The 16,417-nt window shown below is 39.5% G+C and overlaps 1 protein-coding gene across 1 annotated transcript in view; it reads left to right on the plus strand.

Moving 5' to 3' along the window:
- MCUB (mitochondrial calcium uniporter dominant negative subunit beta) overlaps window positions 1–13,473 on the plus strand; it is a 91,911-nt gene extending 78,438 nt beyond the window's left edge. The window contains exons 5-8 of the mRNA XM_060088464.1: window positions 8,741–8,901; window positions 10,783–10,986; window positions 11,815–11,931; window positions 13,289–13,473. Coding sequence (XP_059944447.1) covers window positions 8,741–8,901; window positions 10,783–10,986; window positions 11,815–11,931; window positions 13,289–13,351 — 545 coding nt within the window. The 3' untranslated portion in view covers window positions 13,352–13,473. The remainder of the gene's footprint in view (window positions 1–8,740; window positions 8,902–10,782; window positions 10,987–11,814; window positions 11,932–13,288) is intronic.
- The last annotated feature ends 2,944 nt before the right edge of the window (window positions 13,474–16,417 follow it).

The following is a 16,417-nucleotide window of genomic DNA, read 5'->3' on the forward strand; positions in this document are numbered from 1 at the left end:
GATTTTTCATCATTAGTGTATAGGAATGCAAGAGATTTCTGTGCATTAATGTTATATCCTGCAACTTTACCAGATTCATTGATTAGCTCTAGTAGTTTTCTGGTGGTATCTTTAGGATTCTCTATGTATAGTATAATGTCATCTGCAGACAGTGACAGTTTTACTTCTTCTCTTCCAATTTGTATTCCTTTTATTTCTTTTTCTTCTCTGATTGCCATGGCTAGGACTTCCAAAACTATGTTGAATAATAGTGGTGAGAGTGGACATCCTTGTCTTGTTCCTGATCTTAGAGGAAATGCTTTCAGTTTTTCACCATTGAGAATGATGTTTGCTCTGGGTTTGTCATATATGGCCTTTATTATGTTGAGGCAGTTTCCCTCTATGCACGCTTTCTGGAGAGTTTTTATCATAAATTGGTGTTGAATTTTGTCAGAAGCTTTTTCTGCATCTATTGAGCTGATCATATGGTTTTTATTATTCAGTTTGTTAATATGGTGTATCACATTGATTGATTTACATATATTGAAGAATCCTTGCATCCCTGGGATAAATCCCACTTGATCATGGTGTGTAATCCTTTTAATGTGTTGGTGGATTCTGTTTGCTACTATTTTGTTGAGGATTTTTGCATCTATATTCATCAGTGATATTGGTCTGTAATTTTCTTTTTTTGTAGTATCTTTGTCTGGTTTTGTTATCAGGGTGATGGTGGTCTCAGAAGGCGTTTTGGAGTATTCCTTCCTCTGGAATTTTTTGGAAGAGTTTGAGAAGAATGGGTGTTAGCTCTTCTCTAAATGTTTGATAGAATTCACCTGTGAAGCCATCTGGTCCTGGACTTTTGTTTGTTGGAAGACTTTTAATCACAGTTTCAATTTCATTACTTGTGATTGGTCTGTTCATATTTTCTATTTCTTCCTGGTTCATTCTTGGAAGGTTATACTTTTCTAAGAATTTGTCCATTTCTTCCAGATTGTCCATTTCATTGGCATAGAGTTACTTGTGGTAGTCTCTTAGGATACTTTGTATTTCTATGGTGTCTGTTGTAACTTCTTCTTTTTCATTTCTAATTTTATTGATTTGAGTCCTCTCCCTCTTTTTCTTGATAAGTCTGGCTAAAGGTTTATCAATTTTGCTTATCTTCTCAAAGAACCAGCTTTTAGTTTTATTGATCTTTGCTATTGTCTTCTTTGTTTCTATTTCATTTATTTCTGCTCTGATCTTTATGATTTCTTTCCTTCTGCTAACTTTGGGTTTTGTTTGTTCTTCTTTCTCTAGTTCCTTTAGGTCTAAAGTTAGGTTGTTTATTTGAGATGTTTGTTGTTTCTTGAGGTAGGATTGTACTGCTATAAACTTCCCTCTTAGTACTGCTTTTGCTGCATCCCATAGGTTTTGGATCATCGTGTTTCATTGTCATTTTCTCTAGCTATTTTTTGATTTCCTCTTTGATGTCTTCAGTGATCTCTTGGTTATTTAGTAACATATTGTTTAGCCTCCATGTTGTTTGTGTTTTGACGTTTTTTCCCTGTAATTGATTTCTAACTCATAGTGTTGTGGTCAGAAAAGATGCCTGATATGATTTCAGTTTTCTTAAATTTACTGAGGCTTGATTTGTGACCCAAGGTGTGATCTATCCTGGAGAATGTTCCATGCGCACTTGAGAAGAAAGTGTAATCTGCTGTTTCTGGATGGAATGTCCTATAAATCTCAATTAAATCTATCTGGTCTATTGTGTCATTTAAAGCTTGTGTTTTCTTATTAATTTTCTGTTTGGATGATCTGTCCATTGGTGTAAGTGAGGTGTTAAAGTCCCCCAGTATTATTGTGTTACTTTTGTTATCCTCTCTTATAGCTGTTAGCAGTTACCTTATGTATTGAGGTGCTCCTATGTTGGGTGCATATATATTTACAATTGTTATATCTTCTTCTTGGATTAATCCCTTGATCATTATTTAGTGTCCTTCCTTGTCTCTTGTAACATTCTTTATTTTAAAGTCCATTTTATCTGATATGAGTATTGCTACTCCAGCTTTCTTTAGATTTCCATTTGCATGGAATATCTTTTTCCACCCCCTCACTTTCAGTCTCTATGTGTCCCTAGGTCTGAAGTGGGTCTGTTTTAGACAGCCTATATATGGGTCTTGTTTTTGTATCCATTCAGTGAGCCTGTGTCTTTTGGTTGGAGCATTTAATCCATTCATGTTTAAGGTAATTATTGATATGTATGTTCCTATGACCATTTTCTTAATTGTTTTGGGTTTGTCTTGTAGGTCCTTCTCTTGTGTTTCCCACTTAGAGAGTAGTTCCTTTAGCATTTGTTGTAGTGCTCATTTGGTGGTGCTGAATTCTCTTAGCTTTTGCTTGTCTGTAAAGCTTTTGATTTCTCCATTGAATCTGAATGAGATCCTTGCTGGGTAGAGTAATCTTGGTTGTAGTTTCTCCCCTTTCATCACTTTAAATATGTCATGCCACTCCCTTCTGGCTTGTAGAGTTTCTGCTGAGAAATCAGCTGTTAACCTTATGGGATTTCTCTTGTATGTTATTTGTCTTTTTTCCCTTGCTGCCTTCAAGAATTTTTCTTTGTCTTTAATTTTTGCCAATTTGATTACTACGTGTCTTGGCGTGTTTCTCCTTGGGTTTATCCTGTATGGGACTCACTGCGCTTCCTGGATTTGGGTGGCTATTTCCTTTCCCATGTTAGGGAAGTTTTCGACTATAATCTCTTCAGATATTTTCTCGGGTCCTTTCTCTCTCTCTTCTCCTTCTGGAACCTGTATAATTCGAATGTTTTTGCGTTTAATGCTGTCCCAGAAGTCTCTTAGGCTGTCTTCATTTCTTTTCATTCTTTTTTATTTATTCTGTTCCGCAGCAGTGGACTCCAAGAGTGGAGTCTTTGTTTTCCCCAGTCCTATCAAAGTCCTGCAATCAAATCCTGCTAGCCTTCAAAGTCTGATTCTCTAGAAATTCTTCCCCCTGTTGCCTGACCGTCAGGTTGGGAAGCCTGACGTGGGGCTCAGAATCTTCACTCCAGTGGGTGGACTTCTGTGGTATAAGTGTTCTCCAGTTTGTGAGTCACCCACCAGCAGTTATGGGATTTGATCTGATTGTAATTGCACCTCTCCTCCCATCTCATTGCAGCTTCTCTTTTGTCTTTGGATGTGGGTATCACCATGATCAGCCTGACTGATTCTTTCCCCCTCTGTGTCTAGTTTACTGGTGAGCCTGTCAAAGGCATTCTTCCTTTCTATTAAAGTGTTTTTGATTTCTGGCAATTCTTTTTGATTCTTTGTTACAATGTTCATCTCTCTGTTTACATTACTCATCTGTTCTTGCATGTTGTCAACTTTTTCCATCACAGTCTTTACCATATTAATCATATTTGTCTTAATTTCCTGGTCTGAAAATTCCAAAATCTCTGCCATATCAGATTCTGATTCTGATGCTTGCTTTGTCTCTTTAGGTTGTTTTTTTCTTGCCTTGTAATTTTTTGTTGAAAGCTAGACATGATATTATTAAAAATAGAAACTGAAGCAAGTAGGTCTTTAGTTTGAGGTTTTATGTGTATCTGACCAGGAGCTCAGCTGTTTACTGTTTGCTATAGCTGTAGGTATCAGAGGCTTCAGTTTTTTCTAGTGTCCCTGTTTCTCTACACTGTTGTATTTGAGTTTCCCTAGAAATTCTTTCTTGAATATAGTCTGTGTCTTGCACAGAACTGGAGCCCTGTTGATGTGGTGTTAAGGTTTTGGGGGGGAGAAGCATTCTATAATTTTATGATTAAATCTCAAGGATTTTATTGGGCCAGGATTACTGTGCTGTAACCTTCAGAAGAGTTTCTTAGCCATTTTTTGCCTCCCCTATATGAGACAGGAAGGCTAGAGGGGCCTGGAGTTGGCTAATTGCCCTTTCTCCAGGCCAGACTAGGTTCTGGTAAAGTACAGTTAACCCTTGAACAACATAGGTTTGAACTGCATGGGTCCACTTTACATGCAGATTTGTTTCAATAAACACTGCAGTACTAAGTGGTCCACAGTTGGTTTAGTCCATGGAATCATGAATACACAGGGCCCACTATAAAGTTATACATGGATTTTTGACTGCATGTGGGGTTGGTGCCCCTATCCCCCATATTGTTTGAGGGTCAACTGTAATTTCCTTGGTATGGAGAAAATAATGCTCAGGACTGTTTCAAAATGGTTACTTTTCTCCTTTCTCTGCTGGAAGCAGGGAGATATTTTTCTCTGATCTCTGACCTTCACTGTGAGAACCTGGTGGGACTCCTGGAGGTAAAACTCATGAATGTGTGACTGTTTTTATTTCTCAAACTAGTCAGCACTGAGCCTTCAGCAATTCAAAGATTATAGTTTAGTGTTCCTATCAGTATTGGCTCCAGAGGTTTCTGCTCTCAGTAAGCTGTGGTTATGGACTATCGGGGTTAAGATAAAGTAATACTGAGTCTATGCCTTAATAAATAGATGGTGAGATAAATAAATCAGTAAATAAGGGAAGGTTCATGTTTTTAGTTGGAATGCCAAGTTCTGACTGGTAAATATGGGAGGAGGGCTGTTGTAGTTCAAAAATCATTATATTGCAGCCAAATTCAGACAGGAATCATCAGTAGATGCCAAGGGGATGGGGAGAGGTGGTGCGGGGAGGTGATTTAGATACAGAAAATAAAACAGAGAAGAACTACGAAAACAACTAAAAAAAGTTAATAAAATGGCAATAAGTACATACATATCAATAATTACTTTAAATGTCAGTGGACTAAATGCTCCACTCAAAAGACATAGGGGGGCTTCCCTGGTGGCGCAGTGGTTGGGGGTCCACCTGCTGATGCAGGGGACACGGGTTCGTGCCCCGGTCTGGGAGGGTCCCACGTGCCACGGAGCGGCTGGGCCCTTGGGCCATGGCCGCTGGGCCTGCGCATCTGGAGCCTGTGCTCTGCAACAAGAGAGGCCGCAGCAGTGAGGGGCCCGTGTACCACAAAAAAAATAAAAATTAAAAAAAAATAATAAAAGACATAGGGGCAGCTGATTGGATAAAAAAACCAGAAACTTCTGTATGCTGGCCTACAAGAGACTCACTTCAGAGCTAAAGACATACACAGACTGAAAACGAGGGGGTGGAAAAAGATATTTCATGCAAATGGAAACTGGGCGGAAGACCTGAATAGACATTTTTCCAAAGAAGACATACAGATAGCTAACAGGCCCATGAAAAGATGTTCAGCATCGCTAATTATTAGAGAGATGCAAATCAAAACAATGAGATACCACCTTACAACTGTTAGAGTAGCTATCATCGAAACGTCCACAAATAACAAATGTTGGTGAGGATGCGGAGAAAAGGAAACCCTTGCACACTGCTGGTGGGAATGTAAATCAGTGCAGCCAGTATGGAAAACAGTGTGGAGGTTCCTCAAAAAAACTAGAAATAGGACTACCATATGATCCAGCAATTCCAATCCTGGTATGCATATAGAAAAAAATGAAAACACTAATTTGAAAAGATACATGCACCCCAGTGTTCATAGCAACACTGTTTACAGTAGTTAACCCAAGTGTCCATCAACAGACGATTGGCTTAAGAAGATGTGGTATGTACACACACACACACACACACACACACACACACTAGAATATTACTCAGCCATAAAAAAGAATGAAATTCTGCCATTTGCAGCAAGCTGGATGGACCTAGAAAATATTATGCTTAGTCAGACAAAAACAAATACTGTATGATATCACTTATGTGTAGAATCTAAAAAATAAAATGAATGTATATAGCAAAACAGAAACAGACTCACAGGTATAGAAAACAAGCTAGTGGTTACCAGCTGGGGAGAGGCAAGATAGGGGTAGGGGATTAAGAGATACAAACTATAAAATAACAACAAGGAGATATTATACAGCACAGGAAATTATAGCCATTATTTTGTAATAACTTTTAACGGAGTATAATATGTAAAAATACTCAATTACTATGCTGTACACCTGAAACTAATATAATATTGTAAATCAACTATACTTCAATAAAAGAAAAATTAAGGAAATACTAACAAAAAATGGGAGTAAGTCACAAAGACACAGGAGCCAGCTTAAGGGGCTCCTGCTAACCATATCTGGTACAATTTTTAAAAAAAATAAATTTATTTATTTATATATTTATTTTTGGCTGTGTTGGGTCTTCGTTTCTGTGCGAGGGCTTTCTCCAGTTGTGGCAAGCGGGGGCCACTCTTCATCGTGATGCACAGGCCTCACTGTCGCGGCCTCTCTTGTTGCGGAGCACAGGCTCCAGATACTCAGGCTCAGTAGTTGTGGCTCATGGGCCCAGTTGCTCCACGGCATGTGGGATCCTCCCAGACCAGGGCTCGAACCCATATCCCCTGCATTGGCAGGCAGATTCTCAACCACTGCGCCACCAGGGAAGCCCTCTGGTACAATTTGAAGATCATTGGCTCCCATGTCCTTATGACTTGCCCCCATTTTTTTTTTTTTTTTTCCTTTTTGCGTTATGTGGGCCTCTCACTGTTGTGGCCTCTCCCGTTGCGGAGCACAGGCTCCGGACGCGCAGGCCCAGCGGCCATGGCTCACGGGCCCAGCCGCTCCGTGGCATATGGGATCCTCCCAGACCGGGGCACGAACCCGTATCCCCTGCATCGGCAGGCGGACTCTCAACCACTGCGCCACCAGGGAGGCCCGCCCCCATTTTTATTTTAAGCATTTTCTTACTTTCTGGTATAACTAGACGATCCAGCTGATCTCGTGCTTCAGCACTGATGTGAGCAATTACTCTGAAGATCCCTTGAGGAAAAATATTTTAAAAAATTTTCAAACACAAATTAAGTATAGAGAAATTAAAACAAATCCATCATTTCAACAATTATGAACATTCTTCTATTCTTGATTCTTTTTAAAAATCAGGACAGGGCCTCCCTGGTGGCGCAGTGGTTGAGAGTCCGCCTGCCGATGCAGGGGATACGGGTTCGTGCCCCGGTCTGGGAGGATCCCATATGCCGCGGAGCAGCTGGGCCCGTGAGCCATGGCCGCTGGGCCTGCGCATCCGGAGCCTGTGCTCCGCAACGGGAGAGGCCACAACAGTGAGAGGCCCACATAACGCAAAAAGGGAAAAAAAAAAAAATAAATAAATAAAAAAATAAAAATAAAAAATAAAAATAAAAATCAGGACAGTATTTAACCCCAAAGACAGAAGGATGGAAGAAATTTAGAAAAATGAAAATGAAAATCCATGATGAGATAGAAATTTCATGTCCAGTGAGTTCCCAGCTCTCTGCAAGGTCTACTTCTCATTTAGCATTTGAGGGAATAAGTGGAGATAAACCTTTTCAGGGCACCTCATTGTTCTACTTGATCTTCCTCTTCTGGACAAGCGCCAGTTAACAGACCCAAATGGCCTGGTCACATTAAGCAACTTCCATTCCCACTTTTTGTAAATTTCCACTTCCCTGACTCTGCTTAAGCCCCTTGATGTTCTCCTCCCTCCCTGAAAACGCCCCTCCACCTCTGCACAAATAGAAGCTGAGTTCAGTTCATGCCAGATCCCCTTCCCTAGTACAGTAGTTACTGAATGAAATCTATCCTTACCACTTGAACTAGTGTCTGGCTTTGTTTATCTTTGTTATGTTCCACAGCTTTGGACAAAATCATGCCCCATCTCTGCCGTTTTTCTGTATGTAGACCTTTTATGTATCCATACATTTTCATCACAGCAAAAGGGCTCTGACTGTTCTGCAAATCTCAAAAGGCTAAAAGGGAACTTCTCGTTTCTACCCCTTTGTGGAGTTTTAACCTAGAATGTGGAAGGGATTAAAGACCACAATAAAGTCTTGAAGAAGGGGGTGGAGATAGAGGAAAATTAACTTCAGTCTGTAACAGACTGGTTAACTGCTGTCACAGACTGGAAAACCGCTGGATAATACTGGCACTAGGATCGTAAATCTCCCTTATCTGCAGTTGTTTCTGCTGCCTGGCAGGAAGGTCTGTCTTCTCTCCCCTCACTTTGTCCCCCTATCTCAAATTCTCTTACAGTGGTGGGGAACAGTTATAACCCTCAGAAAGGCATCATTACAGCACAGTTTTATGTAATCTGTAGATCCACTGAAGTGGTAGTATGAGAGAAATCCAGAATCAAAAGAACTCTGTGTTAAAAGCTCAGAAACTGATTCCCTTTCGTCAGTATGAACCTCCCTTCAGATCTATACCTTGTTGAAAAGAACTTACACTTGAATTGCTTTTCAAATGTATATTATACTTTTGTTTACATGTTTGTACACCAGTTTCCCTCCCCGGGGGATCCTAAAATGATTTTGGATACATAGTTGAGGGTGAAGAAGGATCTTAGGTTAACTCAGGTATAAAAGTGAACCTGTAACTAATGTGTTACAAACTCAGGTGAGGTATTCACCTGGGTTCTGGTAGATGGATACTTCCTTTTCCTGTATTATTCTTCCTTTTTTAAAAAAACAGCACTAGTCATATTAAAAAGAAAAAAGACAAAAACATAATGAATTTTAAACCTACTGTCTGGTTATTTATTATTCCAGAGAGAGATGAATGGAATCACCTGAGACAGGAATACAGGCCGGTACCAAATGCCCCCCGAGGAGTGGGGAGCGTCCAAGTGGCCAGCCAGGGGAACTCAGATTTGGTTCCCTAGAGTTACAAACCCTAGAGGAAAAGATGTGTTAACTGTCTTATGTTTCCCTTGTGTCTTCTTTTCTCAGAAAAACTGAGTAGTGAGCACACTACTGAGATGGAAAACATGAAATCCTTGGTTCACAGGCTGTTCACAGCCTTGCATTTAGAAGAGTTTCAGAAAAAGAGAGAGCACCATCTGCTGGAGAAAATTGACCACCTGAAGGGACAGCTGCAGCCCCTCGAACAGGTTTGGAAGCATCATCACCTGTTGAGTCTGTTTGTAAATAATACCCAATATTTATTGGTATTATTGCTCCATGTGAGTGTTTTTCTGAACGCTTTACATAGGCTTGTTTTCTCCTTTAATCCTCACAGTGAGCCTCTGAGTTTGGTATTGTTATCGTCCTCATTCTTCAGATGAGGAAACTAAGGCAGCAAAGGTATATAAGCTAATACTTATTAGAGCCAGAACTTGAACTCTGGTGGTCTGACTCCAGGCTGCTGTCTTAAACTCTGTGCCGTGCATCCTTTCCATGGATTGGCCATAGTATCTTGGTAACTGAGTATAAGATGAGCTGGGATGCACTAGCTGGAGCACTACCGCTATTTGTTTTTCAGAGAATAGGCCCATGGTTCCCACTCTGCTCAACAGAATTACAGCTGGAAAGTTAGCAGTGGCTTCCTAACATCTGAAGTTAATCAGTGGTGGAGGAAAAAAAAAAAAAATTTCTGGGGAGGAGGGGCAGGAGTCTGTTTTAATTTAAGGGAAAAATGCATTTTTTAAACCTCTGATCCCACTTGTGATTTTTAAAAATGGGTAAGTGTATGTGTATCTTTGTGTATGAATAAAAAGTTTCTAGAGGTAGAAGAAACTTGTTTTGTTGTTGTTTTATGAAAGTATAGTTGTTTTAAATTCTGCTGTACAGCAGTGATTTAGTTATACATACATATACACACATTCTTTTTTATATTCTTTTCCATTATGGTTTATCACAGGGTATTGAATATAGATCCCTGTGCTATATACAGTCGGACCTTGTTGTTAAAAGAAACTTTTTTTGCGGGGGGCTGCGTCAGGTCTTCCTTGAGGCATGCGGGCTTCAGAGCACTTGGGCTCTGTAGTTGTGGCGTGTGTGCTCTCTAGTTGAGGTGGGCTCAGTAGTTGGTGGCGCACGGGCTTAGTTGCCCCGCAGCATGTGGGATCTAAGTTCCCTGACCAGGGATCAAACCTGCATCCCCTGCATTGGAGGGCTAATTCTTTACCCCTGGACCTCCGGGGAAGTCCCTAAAAGAAACTTTTGATAGTGATTACCTCTAAGAATACTTAGGAGATGCCAGAGAGAGGGACTTTTTTATTTGTTGGATGGTACGTTTTAATTTTTTCTTTACTTTTTAAAAAGTTGGTGATATTTACTTGTGTTAAGATTTAAAAACCTAAAAAGGTGGCCAATGGAAAGTTTTCCTCCTACTGTCCTCCCAGTACCATATCCCTGAACCTGTGAATCATTTCAGATTTTCTTTATCTATGTGCAAACAAATGCAAATATATTATTATTTTGTTCCCTTTTCCAGGAAACAGTATATGCTGTTATACACTTTTCTCACCTTTTTTCACTAACAGTAGATCCTGGAAAGATCTCCGTACTGGTACATAGAGAGCCTCCTCACTATAGCTGCATGATACCTTGATGAAAAATTGGATAATTTATGGTCTTTTACTCTTAAGAATGAACCTATGATGAATCACACGTGTGCAAGTGTACCTGTAGGATGAATTCCCAGAAGTGAAACTGCTGAGTCAAAGAAAATAGGCATGTAATTTTTAGTTAGGTTTCAGAGGATGACTTCTGAATTTTTCATTGTATACCCTTCTATACTATTTAAATTTTTTTCCATGGGCAGGTATTGCCTTTATAATTTAACAAATGGTTTATTAATGAACTGATTTGGAAATAAGTGATCACTCATGAATGTATATGTTTTATACATTCTATTTTTTCATAAATCAGACCTCTTTAAATAAAGTAATACAGATGTGCATTACTTTACTTTTCTTCCTTTTCTGTTTTTTTTTTTTTTAAGTTGGTGCACTGTAAACTGAACTAACAGTCACTTTTTCTCCCCTCAGATGAAAGCGAGAATTGAAGCTCGCTCAGAAGTCAACACCAATGGACTTCTGTGGGCTGGATTAGCATTGCTGTCCATTCAGGGCGGGGCAATGGCCTGGCTCACTTGGTGGGTGTACTCCTGGGATATCATGGAGCCAGTTACATACTTCATCACATTTTCAAATTCCATGGTCTTTTTGGCATACTTTATAGTCACTCGACAGGTGAGTAGTTTGTTAAGAAAATGGTAAGTTACAGCATCTTTTATAAATAATTTCTTATCCAAGTAATGAGCAATAAAACCTTTTTTTTTTTTTTTTTTTTTTTTTTGCTGTACGCGGGCCTCACACTGCTGTGGCCTCTCCCGTTGCGGAGCACAGGCTCCGGACGCACAGGCTCCGCGGCCATGGCTCGCGGGCCCAGCCGCTCCGCGGCATGTGGGATCTTCCGGGATCGGGGCACGAACCCGTGTCCCCTGCATCGGCAGGCGGACTCCCAACCACTGTGCCACCAGGGAAGCCCAATAAAACCTTTTTATTTATTGAATTACTGCTATCTGGGTTTTTATCAGCTATTAAATTTTGTTGTTTTCCAGAGGATGGAGATTTATATATACCACAGAGAAACTGTGTATAACCTCTATAGAGAAATAAATAGTACAAGTTAACAAATTCCTCCATTGAGATAAACACATCAAATTTGTGTACTCTGTGTCCCGTTTATAAATAAAATTGAATTTGTATTGCAAACCACCCAGTAACTTTAGCTTATCTCGTGATTATTTTGCCAAAAATCTGCATTTTCCTTTTTCTCTTTTCTTTCCCTATATGTGTGATTTCTCTTCCCAGCTTGCTTGCTTTTGAAAGGAGCAGCAGCAGATGAGACTAAATGTTTTACTTGTGTTGCCTTATGCTTGCTCTGATGGCCACTGCACATATTTTACTCATCTGCCTTCCTTTGCTTTGTTGTTGCTAAGGCACGTTTCTTGCAGAGGTATTATGTTCATTTAAAGCATGTTCGGTTCTGGTTTTTTGTCTTTTTTTTCTTTCCAGGATTATACTTACTCAGCTATTAAGAGTAGGCAGTTTCTTCACTTCTTCCATAAGAAATCAAAGCAACAGCATTTTGATGTGGTGCAGTACAACAAGTTAAAAGAAGATCTTGCTAAGGTACCTTATTGCAAATACCACATCTTATAGCTGGTCTTGTTTGGGAGCCAGAATTTAGTGTCAGGGAAATACAATCGGTGGCTCATCCTCATGGGTTAAATCTTGGTCCTGCACAGGCTTCTCTGTATTGTGGTTTTGTTCAGTGAAATAGCTGACATGTCCTGATACTAATTTCCTACAGTTTTATTCTTGTTATCTGTATTCTACATTGGCATAGCTTTAAATGTATATGGAAAAATGTCTTAAATGACTTTGAGATAGTAAAATAACAGTTTTCAATAGAAATCTGTCTCTAAGTGAATATGTGTTTTTAAAGAACAAAGTCCAATATCAAGCTCAATTGCAGATTCTGTAACTATTAAGAACTAAAAGAAAGTAGAATTTTAGGAAGATGAGCACTCTGATAAACAATTTTATTAAGCTCTCGAAAGGTTTTTACAAGTTTCTTCTCCTTAAAAATAGAATCAATATGGTATTCCTCCTTTCATCATTTCCTTCTTTCAGATGTGAAAACAGAGGTTATACACGGTTAGAAAGTGGGGAAACCAAGGTATGAAGCTCAAAGTTTGGATCCTGTGCTCTGGAGCACTTCCCTATAATCTGTTTCCTAGGCAGCTTTTACCTCTGGCCTCCCAGTGGACTCATTAGCTTTTTAAATTTTTCTTAGTAATTTTATAAGAAAAAAGTTTTGGTAGAAATATCTTTTACTGCTCAATCCATGATCATTTAATAGCCAGTAATCATCATATCTTTTGTTACCCGTAACTTCTAAACTACCCATCCCTGAAATTTAAAAAAAGGAAGTATGTAACAAGAATTTGTAGTCCAAAAATTGGAGATAAAGAGCCTTTAAAAAATATGTTTAAATTCCATATAATCATTACTTAGGAAAAATATAATGATCCTTTTTTTTTTTTTTAATTTAGTGGATACTTTTGCATTTAAATGATCCAATCTGTGAAGGCTAAGGAATGTTCTTTCAACTAGTTTATAGCACTGGGCATTGAAGATTTAGAGTAGCAAACTGTAAAGTTGTTGTTGTTTTTTTTAAGGTAATAAAGTTGAGGGGAAAAAAGGGAAACTGATAGGTCAGAGTAATGGTTTTTTATAAACTGGAAAAACCACTGTAAAGGGGAAAACTAACATTACAAGAACTATAAGGATGAACTAGAAACTCTAAACTTATCTTTTACAAAAGGATCCACATAAATTGAAATATTGTAGACAGTTTCCACTCATAGTTTAGATCTATATATTGACCTAAGGAGACGTTAAAGGTATAGAATTCCTTGTGAACAGTAATCTGATACGTTTGTGGTCCTCTTTGATCAGTGCCTCCTCTTCTTCCCATGGACAGGCTACTGAAGCCCTGAGACGGGTGCGCCACTCTATCTGCGATGCAAGTAGAGGAATTCGGTGAAAAGAAGTAATCTTACATTTTTAAATGTCAATTAATTTTTCCATTATATGTTCATTTTGCAACTTAGCAACTGGAACTTTCATCCCATAGTTCATTTGAATTTGACTGTTTCAATCTCTTGTTAATAAAAAAAAATGCTTGCAAAACACAGGTATTCTTTGATGTTCTCATTTGAGATTTTCAGTTTGTGGATTTTCACGGCTTGTTGAGGTTTACTGCTGGAAGGAGCTTGGATGCGTCTGTCAAAATCAAAGCTGCTGCTATTACAGTTCAGCATTTAAGAAGCTTTGTCAGCCTGTCCTGTGTCATTCCCGTGCGGAGGTGAAATGGTCAGTGTTCTTGGCTTCACTTTGATTCTTAGGCTTCATTTAGAATCATCTGGTCATTAATTTCTTTTTAAATTCACAGTAGTTGCAAGATTTTTATCATTAAATATAGTTAAAATTATTATAAAATGTCATTTGAAATGTTTCATCGTAAGTAATATTTACTTAGATACTGTTTATCATTTGTTGTCAGGTACTGTTCTAGGCACTTCACATATATATTATTTGTAATCCTATAATCCTAGGAGGTAGCTGTTTTTAATCCCAATTTAATAATAAGGAAACAGGTTCAGAGAGGTTAATTTGCCCAAGTGCACACAGCTAGAAAAGATTTTTCTTTTAATTAATTAATTATTTATTTTTGGCTGCATTGGGTCTTTGTTGCTGTGCGTGGGCTTCCTCTAGTTGGGGCGAGCAGGGGCTACTCTTCATTGCGGTGCGCGGGCTTCTCATTGCGGTGGCTTCTCTTGTTGCGGAGCATGAGCTCTAGGTGCACAGGCTTCAGTAGTTGTGGCTCACGGGCTGTAGAGCGCAGCATGCTCAGTAGTTGCAGCACATGGGCTTAGTTGCTTCGCGGCATGTGGGATCTTCCCCGGACCAGGGATCGAACCCGTGTCCCCTGCATTGACAGGCGGACTCCCAACCACTGCGCCACCAGGGAAGTCCCTAGAAAAGATTTAAGCATCTACTCATAGTAGATCATAAATCTTTATAAATGTGCAACTCATGGTATTTAATCCATCATCCAGGATGTCACCTTTTACATGTTTGACTATGGGACAGAAAGGGTAATGATGACACCCTGATATTAAGAGATTTGCTTTAAAAAGATACCAGTGTTTTCAGGGTATATCTTTCAACCTAATCAGATTCAAACTTCCTACACCTTAAGGAGAGCAACACACTGTGATCACCTGCTGGTTTGTATCAGTATCTCTGAAACCTGGAGATGCTGAATTAGCAGTATGTTAGTGTGTTTTATTAACAAGCTAAGAATATGCACTCATATGTTTTTATAATGAGTATCACCAGGTTAAGTATTATGACAAATTCTTAGGACATGTTCTGCGTTTGAGAAACTCTATTCCCAGGAAGACAAGACTGTCAATATAATGAAAGAACAGGGAGTGTTGTTTGCTTTATTCACTGATGCATCCATCCCAAGTGCCAAGAATACCTGGCTCCTATGAGGTACCCAAGAGAGACAGGTTTAAGGTCTGTGGAAATTTCATGTATAGTGCTGGGGAAAAGCTGAGACTAGGAAAGTAGAAAGGATGGCTTCTGAATTCTCAAACTGTCTAAAGGAAGACCTGGGGGAAAAGGGTAGACTGGAGCCTGTTTTTGTATATAAAGTTTTATTGGAACACAACTATGCCCACTGATGCACTGACTGTGGCTGTTCTCACACTATAGCAGCAGGGTTAACTGCAGCAGAGACAGCATGCCTGCAAAGCCCAGCATAGTTACTCTCTGGCTCTTTACAGAAAAATTTTACTGACCCCTGAACTAGAATGTGAAAGACAATTCTCAAAGAACATTTCTGTGTTTTTAGGGCCTCAGAAAATTTGTTATGCAAAAAAATGAATTAATTCTTAGTAAAGATAGCTCCCTTTGACTTGGATCTTCCCACTTGACAAAGTAAAATAAAGTTTAATTCTTCAGAGAAGGAGCTACATGTAGGTCACATTGTACTTACTTTATGACAGGTGAAACTGACTTCTGAGTACCCAGGGGATGACAGCTCAGTGATCAGAGGCAAGACTCTCTGACCTTTTTAGTATTTAAACTGTAGTTTCTCAAATGAGACACGTCATTTATGTTAAACCTTTATAGATCAGTTATTAACATAAACAGAGTATGAAATTTCTACTCAAGTTCCAAGTTGTAAGTTAAACAGATTGGAACTAAAACTAAAGGAATCCAAATTACGCGTTAGTTTTATTACAAAAGGATTGTTTTATCCTGAGACAACTGTTAAAAACGAAATTCAACTGTGTCCCTATGGCTTCCACAGCTCAAATCTGATGGCATTTTGATGCCCAGATATGTAGGTACCAATGTCACTGCATCTGTACAAGAGGATTTTATTCAGATAAACCTTTGATCACATTCAAGGGAAAAAAAAAATGTGTGTGTGTGTGTGTGTGAGGGGGGTTTGTTCAGCTTTTTAATAACATGAGCTAAATTCTCTTAAGTAACCAAAGCTGTATATTCTTTGCCTAGAGGGCCAGGCCCATGTTCACTGGATAAACTGAGGAGAGTTTCTGTAGTCATTTGCTCTTGCAAGAAGAGCCGGCAGCACCTGTGCGTCGGGGGTTAAAGGAAAGGTACAATGTTCAACTGACATGACCACATGTCATGACCTGTCATGACCACAAAAAAAGGTATAAATGTCCCACTGACCTTAGCATATAGTTGGCACGTGTTTTGAACTACAACTGAAACAGCACAGGCAAACTACTGCTTCTGAACTAGCAACTCACAAGTTTGCTATCAAAGCCCAAACTTTTTTTTTTTTTTTTTTGCGGTATGCAGGCCTCTCACTGTTGTGGCCTCTCCCATTGCGGAGCACAGGCTCCGGACGCACAGGCTCAGCGGCCACGGCTCACAGGCCCAGCCACTCCGCGGTATGTGGGATCTTCCCGGACCGGGGCACGAACCCGTGTTCCCTGCATCGGCAGGCGGACTCTCAACCACTGCGCCACCAGGGAAGCCCAAAGCCCAAACTTTTAATCATATT

Source organism: Mesoplodon densirostris, chromosome 1 (assembly GCF_025265405.1).
Source record: "Mesoplodon densirostris isolate mMesDen1 chromosome 1, mMesDen1 primary haplotype, whole genome shotgun sequence".
In the NCBI taxonomy this organism is placed as follows: domain Eukaryota; kingdom Metazoa; phylum Chordata; class Mammalia; order Artiodactyla; family Ziphiidae; genus Mesoplodon; species Mesoplodon densirostris.